This window comes from Melanotaenia boesemani, chromosome 7, assembly GCF_017639745.1.
Source record: "Melanotaenia boesemani isolate fMelBoe1 chromosome 7, fMelBoe1.pri, whole genome shotgun sequence".
Classification (NCBI taxonomy): Eukaryota; Metazoa; Chordata; class Actinopteri; order Atheriniformes; family Melanotaeniidae; genus Melanotaenia; species Melanotaenia boesemani.
The window spans coordinates 13079126-13087151 of record NC_055688.1 but is presented as its reverse complement, the minus strand read 5'-3'; the positions used below and the strand labels follow the sequence as shown (position 1 = coordinate 13087151).

Here is an 8026-nt window from a genome sequence, read left to right as displayed (position 1 = left end):
GAGCAGTGAACATCTACTCACCGTCAAGCCTTCTTTCAACCAGTTCAAACCAAACAAGTCATCTTTCCCCTAAACTCAGACCGCGCGTCCTCCTCATTTTGATTTTTATAATTATTTTCTTTTTCTTTTAAACCCATTTTTGGGTGCTTTTGTTTGACATTTTTTTCCAGGGAGGTGCAGCTTACAATCTCTACCGAGCCTTCTCAAATGTATAAAATGGAGTATTCTTACCTAAATTCCTCCGCCTACGAGTCATGTATGGCTGGGATGGACACGTCGAGCTTGGCATCGGCCTATGCGGACTTCAGTTCGTGCAGTCAAGCCAGTGGGTTTCAGTACAATCCCATCAGGACCACTTTCGGGGCCACCTCCGGCTGTCCATCCCTCACTCCGGGGTCCTGCAGCCTGGGGACTCTGCGGGACCACCAGAGCAGCCCGTACGCCGCAGGTAAGCAGCGGCTCCGGAGCCTCAACCCGGTGTATTATAGGACGCCTTGATTGCATTTGAAAATGGAAATGTGTTTAGTATTTACCAAACGAAATTTGCTTACACAAATGAAAGAATTTATCACGTTAGAAGCGATTGCAGGCAAGCGGTAATTCGGTTATAGGGTTATACTATCCCAGTCACACCCAAAACCGCCAACAGAATTATCTTAAGCTGCCAAAATGATAGGCATAATTTATTTACTTTGCGATGAGACATAAAGCTTCGAAAAATAATTAGATAACCAAAGACTAAAGCTCATTATTGACATTGAATTGGAGTTACAGTAGCAACAAGCAGGGCGGATGACAACATTATGACAAGTTTTCAAACTTGAGCCCCAATGTGAGGAGCAACAATTAGTTTAACATTACAATTAACCGCTTCACAGGTCAGCAGTGTTATCAGTTCTGATCTAATTCACACGTAATCAAATGCATGGCACAATTGAAAGCTTGAACCCAGCATCCTTTACCGAATTTTATACAAAATATCCGATTTGAATTTGCTTCCATTTGACATCAACACATTTACACACCCCTTACATCTTCCCATAACTTCAAAGGTAAGACACATCTAACGTTTACATTTAATTTTGGTTTACAGTTCCTTACAAACTCTTTACGGATCACGGTGGACTGAACGAGAAGAGAAAGCAGAGGCGCATCCGGACCACGTTCACCAGCGCCCAGCTGAAGGAGCTTGAGCGGGTTTTTGCAGAGACGCACTACCCGGACATCTACACCAGAGAGGAACTGGCACTCAAAATTGATCTGACGGAAGCCAGAGTGCAGGTATACAACCAACCGGCTCTCCCACGGGCGCCCGCCGGCTCCCCTTACGCACGATCATGCGCGACTGGATTTATGAAGAAAACAAAAGGCATTTTGTAATTTTGGGTTGAATCGTTTTAAATATCACACATTTTGAAAACAATAGTGTTACTGCTTTGACATGACGAATTACCAAATTTTATACATCTATAGATGGAGGTGGTGTTTTTCTTTGGGAACGCTTTACCGAGATTTACGCTCCATATAAACACAACGCCTTTTTTCTTTTTTGACAGTTAAATGAACATTTATTATGAAGAGCCAAAACATAACGTCAGCAATTTTTCTTTTACAAATATGTACCACTATCTTAAGAAATCATATTTTTACATACTTTCAATCATTGCAGGTGTGGTTCCAGAACCGACGTGCCAAATTTCGCAAGCAGGAGCGCGCAGCTGCAGCAGCCGCAGCGGCCGCCAAGTCCAATTCTGGAAAGAAGTCAGACTCCAGAGACGAAGACAGCAAAGACACCAAAAGCACCGACCCCGACAGCACAGGAGGCCCGGGGCCGAATCCAGTTCCCACTTCCAACTGCGGAGGACCGAGCCCTACTACGGGACAAGTCAACACCACTGGAAGCGGACAGGTGGACCAAGTGAAGACCTCCGTGTCCACCGGCATGGGAGTGACAGCACCGAGCCAAGGTTGGGCCACCGCACCTGGGACCATCACCTCTATCCCGGACTCATTGGGGGGACCCTTCGCCAGTGTACTATCGTCTTTGCAAAGACAGAACGGAGCCAAAGCTACATTAGTAAAGACCAGTATGTTCTAATGAAGCTGCACAGAATGGCAAGAAAACACAAGAACAGAGAGAAAGAGATATGTTTCCTCCTTCTCTGGAGACTGGAAAGCAATTTCCCAAGACAGACTTGCAGACAATAAGAAGCAGTTAGGGAGAAGATGAATGCGGTTTATTTTACTTTAAGGCCTTGCACCATTTCTTATGGTCACAGCATCCCTGTAAAATATCCATCTTTGATAAGTCACTATCTCAATAACAAAGGTGTATCTTTTTTCTTGAAACAAGTACGAGATAATTGACATGTTTACATTTTCTTCCATTCGTATTAATCCAATAAAAAATTAAGAATAGGGGATTTTCCCCACGTCAAACCGTTTAAATACATAACTTCGAAACATGATAAAACAATTCACCTTAAACTTGTTTTAAGAAAACTGACTGATGAAATGATTTACCGAGCTGTATTTTTATTTTTATTATTTTTATTTTTTGTCCAAATTGTGAGCAAATTCAAACGTCGGCGCACTGGAAATGAATTTGGTGCCATCAGCGAGCAAAGAAGCCTCGTTAAGTCACTTTAAAGATTTCATCAGCTATTTTATTTGGTACAGAGACGTTGAATATTAATGACTGAGGATATTCTTCCACAAAGACAAAGTCAGAAACAACTAATATCCAACAACATGCCTAAGCATTTAGCATTTTTTTTGTTCACTATAGACACAACCTGCTGTGTGAAAGTGGCCTGTTACAGCTGTGTGTTTTTTCTTTTTGTTTCTATGGCTGCTGAGAGTTTAGTTTCTTTAAATTATCGATATAAACACACTTATTTCCTTGAGAAAAAAGGCACAAACTACTGCAATGTTCACCTCTGACAGGAAATCTGTATGTTTTGTGTGTCTTTCTACGGCAGTGTTTTGTGGATCAAATTGTATAGTGTTAAATACGTATTATTGTCTCCTATAGTTGAATCATAGGCCATACTCCCTTGTAGCTTCAATCATACAAGTCTTTTTGATGTTTTACTAAATTCCCTTGGAAGAATTTATTTTGGGTAAAAACAAAAAAATAGGGAATGGATGCAAACATTGTATTTATTTCTATATAATTTGCATGTTGTCTCTTTGTCTGATTTTACAATGATTTCCTTCCCATTTTGTGAGCATTATGTAACATGTTTTGTCCAGGATCTGAAAGTTATTTATATGTAGGTAATGAATGCTTATATTTAAGAAGGAAATATTTCTACATGTGCACATAGTTTTCCAGGTGTACCATTGAAATGATTGTTGATGATAAAAAAAAAAAAAAAAAAGGTTTTGGAGTGTTTTCTTTTTAAAAAAAAGTTATTATGCTTGTATTTTAAGCATAATCTTTAATAAGACATAAGATCTTCAAGTATATAGTACCTCCTGGTGTAAGGCGGCCAAATTTTAGGACCAAGGACAGCTCCTCACTGCTTTCCATCTTATTCATGCATTAAATATTTGACTTAAACGTTATTAAAAAAAAACACAACAATCATAGCCTTTGGTTAATCTACTTAAAAAAAGAAAGATCCCTATAGATGATTAGACATTAGACAAGTATATTTCTAAATAATAAAAAAAAGAAGCAAAAACGTTAACTAAAATAATTCAGATTTTAAATTATGTTTTGCAATTGAAACACAAATAGAAACCCATCATATTCTTACACCAGTTTGCTTAATTGCATAACCAATGTATGACGTATATATGAAATTAAATCACTAACATAAGATTTTTTTCATCAACTTACTGTAACTGTTAAAACTAGCAAATACAAAGTCTTTCTACTTGTCCAGCTTTACGCAGCTCTTTCCATCTTTGCATACTCCTCAGAATCTTGAGCATCATCTCAGTCAAGTCAAACTAAATGTTAAATTCCTCTAAATTAAACTGAACATTTTAGCATTTAAGACATATTTTTACTCGTTTTGTGTCTGTTTTGGAGTTATGTAGCATCAGCACTTGGAAGTGAGAACAAACTTACCCTTTTTGTGTTCCTTTTTGAAATTGTGTCAGTTAGCTTAAGTTTTCTGATTTACACATTTGCATTTTTTTAAAAAATCTGATTAATTTTGTTATTTGGTTTTGCTGGTTCCAAAAACGTTTTGTTAGCTGCCTTTATATTGCAAAAAGAAGGAAAAATACTGCAGATTTGAATTTATAACATTTTATTTATAAACATACAGTATGCGATAATAAATGCCATTGCATTAAAACATCAAATGATTCTATATTCTGGATAGTGTTCAGTTGAATATTACAATAAATACAGTAAAGACGCAAAAAAAAAAGAAAAAAAAAAGGTTTTCATTCCCCAACTATCCTGTTGAAACAGTCTGAATATAGAGCTCCGTCTCAAAGATCCAGCTAAAAGAGACTCAGCTGAGAATTGCTCATTAACTAAATGAGAATTTAAAATAAAATACACAATTTGAACAGAAGCTTAAAAATACTGTAGATAACAGAAATGACCCTGGAGAAGAAGCCTGGCTATAAGATGCAATTCAGTAGGAGGAAAATGAGGCTGCAATTTACTTTGATACAGCAAATCATTTGGTTTTAGGCTTAAACGTGCATTTTTTTTCCCAACATCCACAACACGTAATTGAGTTCTTCTCATACAAGTTTAAAAAAGAAGCATATGACTTAAAATGTGCAGCTGGCAGCACATATAACTTTAGTTTCCATCCAACCAAATGTTGCACAGAGGCAACTGCTGCTGGTATGTTTTCATATTACCTCTGCTGTTAAACTAGATGAAACCTGTACTGGTGATTTTTAGACATTTCAAGTGCATACATGAATTCTAACCCCCCCCCCCAAAAAAAAACTCTTAATTGAAAGCATACATAAGTCTATATCAGTAGAATGAAACATATAAAATAAAATCCAAGTTTCCCCTGCACTTCACTGTGTATTTTTATTTTTCAGAATGACAGCAAATTTCTTTTGTATTTTTCTTCTCTTATCACTATAAATCACAGCGGAATCACAGGGGGATATGAAATTAAGTTTCTGTGAAAATAAACAGTCCTTATCATGTGAAGCATCATGTGATGGGAGGGCTGCAACGTGCTTATCTGCAGTTCAAGAGTTTAAATTTGGCCAATTTCATCTCTGCAAAAAATGAAAATACAGGCAAAAATAAAACACCCCACAGCTGGTGTTTTGTTTCCTGCATTACCTTGCTTTCTTAAGGCACATTAAAGTCTTCACTTTCCAAAAAAAAACAGACTGGACGTGGAACAACCTGCTGTGATCCAAAATGGCTCCAAGGTCGTATTTTTGCCCAAATGAAGAGTCTACATCTACACACTACATAGTTATACTATAAGCTAATCTTATTCTGTACATGTAATGACGAAGATATGAGGTCACTGTGTGGGAGAAGGGTTAAAAAAATATACTTAATGTCTACTGTAGTTCTGTCCAAGTAGTGGATTTATAGTGACCTTTATTGCACTTTTTTAGTTGATCAGTTTTAATTCATTATTTGAATTATAGGTTGTTGAACTACTCATATTTCCCAGATCTACTTTCCCAGTCTGAGCTGCCTGATCACATTCAGTTTTCTGTCCTGCTTTGGGGTCTCATCACTTCAAGTGAAATCTTTCTTAAAAGACAAATCAAAATGTAATATACTGAACTCCAGCTGTCTGGAATTGAAAGGTCAATATTCACATCTTCTCTGTCAAGGGGAAAAAAATTATATATGAAATCTGGATCTAACTTGCTTTCTGGTATTGTGTTGATTCTCACAGTACAGACGAATCAACACAACCTACCTGTGTGGCACCTGCACATGTTACCGTTTTCTTTTCAACATGGCGTCGCCTCAGAACAGTCTCCCTCTTGCTGCATGATGAGACGTGGTCTGTGGTTGCAGGAGGACCAATGAAATTCAGATTTCACTCACATGTCGTATGACATAAACACAGAGAACATACATCTTTATTTAATGTTTGAATGTCCCCCAGATCTCCATTTAGCCCATGTGATGAATCTTCAGTGGTTATTGAGCTGCAGAGGAAGCAAAGATGCCGACACGCTGCGGAGGACATGATTTGCAGATAATCAAGTTAAAACGGGGATGGGATTTCTTCCTCTAACCTTGTGCTTTTCAGTTGAGCATCACAATGTAGTTGGCTGTCCGGCCGCTGGATAGAAAGAAAGGGAAGAAAACCCACAAATTTCATAAGCCACAATTATTTTACTGGGATATTTCATTTAAAAACTTGCAGATCTCATGAAAGCTTCTTAATTTTGAGACATGGGAGTCTTTTGATAGAGGCTCTGATTTGATTTTGCAGTTCATTCAATCCCAAACTGATGACAGCTGCTGAGATCTTATTGAAACACAAGTTGAGGCACAAACATTTGCTGCCAAATGGACAGAAAATGTCACCCCCACCAAAACGTATTACAGCCGGTCTCTCTTCCTATGACTGTTTTACTGTGTCTGACACTTTTTAAAGTATCAATAAAAATTTTTACATTAAAAATACAATTGTCTTATCACACTTATGTCTCAAAAACAATACATAATTTTCTTCTTTTATCATTTACTGATTGTTGACAATATGGCAAAGATTAGTGAGAAGTGTCTGGCCACTTTTATAAAAAAATAAAATAAAAATAAATAAATAAACTTAATTCTTAATAATTTGGGTATTTATGATTTTTAAATGCTCATGAAGATGGTGAGAAGAAATGCAATGATTCAGCCATGTTTTTGATGGTAGGATGGAAACACTGCATCAGAAACAACAGACTGGGAGAAACAGGAAACAAACACAACAGGCAGACGTAGGACACTCACAGCGGGAGCGGATGTAGCACTGATGGCAGTTAAGGAGGCCATTTCTGATCCGGACGTCCGTCCCTGTGGTTGTGTCTCCTAACTGTCCCTTACACACCCCGCACTGCAGAGAGGCACAGAAAGAAAAAAAAGAAAGAAAAAAGAAAGAGGATGTTATGACATTTGTACTAGAAAGATGAATTTGATGGTATTGCGCATTTTTCTAATTCTCGGGGGATAGAAAAACATTTAAAGTTTCTTACTTCCAAGCCTAATGTGTAGCCATTCGAACCATTTCTCTAAATCTTTTAAGATGGTTCATACATATTAATTTTATTTTTCTACATGGACACATCTGTGATGACTAACACATTTGTGAGTAGATCATACATACAAATATTTCTTGACATTTCCAGTAGTTTTAACCACAAGCAATGAAAGATGTTCTGTTTCAGAATTATAATTAGAGGGAAGACTTTTTGTGTTTCACTGTTTGTATGCAAAGTAAAGAAGAGGAGAGACGGGTGAGGTAAAGTTACTGTTTCCTGAGGTGATGACAAATCTTTATATCACTGCAAGTGTAATAAAAACTTCAAAACAAAGTTTAATACCATTTATAAAATATATAGAGATGGCAACCTAAAATGTCAGACAGTCAAGTAAAAAAGAAAAAAAAAAAAACACTAAAATATGTGTTTTACACAACACACTGCATCTGAAGACGCTGATGATAGTAGAGTATCTGCTTTTCACAAGAGGTAAATTATTTCTGCAAACAGCTTCAGTTCAAAGACATGGGAATAAAAAGATAAACATCCAATTGTACTTAACAAAAAAAAAAGAAAAGAAAAAAGTTCAGAAACAGCAAGGCGAGTTTTGTGTTGCTCCAACATTGTTGGAATGGTGCCATCAGTAAGCTTTTCTCAAATTCTTCTTTTTAAGAATAAACTTTTATCTTTATTATTCTAAAGAAAGGTTACATATGAGCTGTTCTCAATAACCAAATTGGGGCTGGAACATTTTACACTTCAAATACATGAAAAATAATTTTCATTATAAATTAAATAATATTAACTGTTTATATGGATTAATGAGCAGCTGCAGAAGTCCTGATCAAAGTGCCCTTAATAT

The 8026-nt window shown here is 36.8% G+C and overlaps 2 protein-coding genes across 11 annotated transcripts in view; one reads left to right on the top strand and one right to left on the bottom strand.

Annotated features, from left to right (window-relative positions):
* Positions 1–207: 207 nt before the first annotated feature.
* On the top strand, positions 208–2119 carry phox2bb (paired like homeobox 2Bb). The gene is made up of 3 exons (XM_041990775.1): positions 208–448; positions 1094–1281; positions 1670–2119. The coding sequence occupies exons 1-3, from the start codon at positions 208–210 to the stop codon at positions 2096–2098; spliced, it is 858 nt and encodes a 285-aa protein (XP_041846709.1). The 3' UTR covers positions 2099–2119.
* A 2117-nt stretch (positions 2120–4236) lies between these two features.
* The window catches only part of LOC121643117 (LIM and calponin homology domains-containing protein 1-like), a 78857-nt gene continuing 75067 nt past the window's right edge, over positions 4237–8026 (bottom strand). For 8 of the 10 annotated variants that reach the window (XM_041990348.1, XM_041990349.1, XM_041990351.1 and 5 more), the window contains 2 exons: positions 6917–7019; positions 4238–6254 (listed from right to left, as the gene is read on the bottom strand). In XM_041990348.1, coding sequence (XP_041846282.1) covers positions 6229–6254; positions 6917–7019 — 129 coding nt within the window. In that variant the 3' untranslated portion in view covers positions 4238–6228. Of the gene's footprint in view, positions 6255–6916; positions 7020–8026 lie in introns of all 10 variants that reach the window. The other 2 variants (XM_041990350.1, XM_041990358.1) reach the window with 2 other exon arrangements.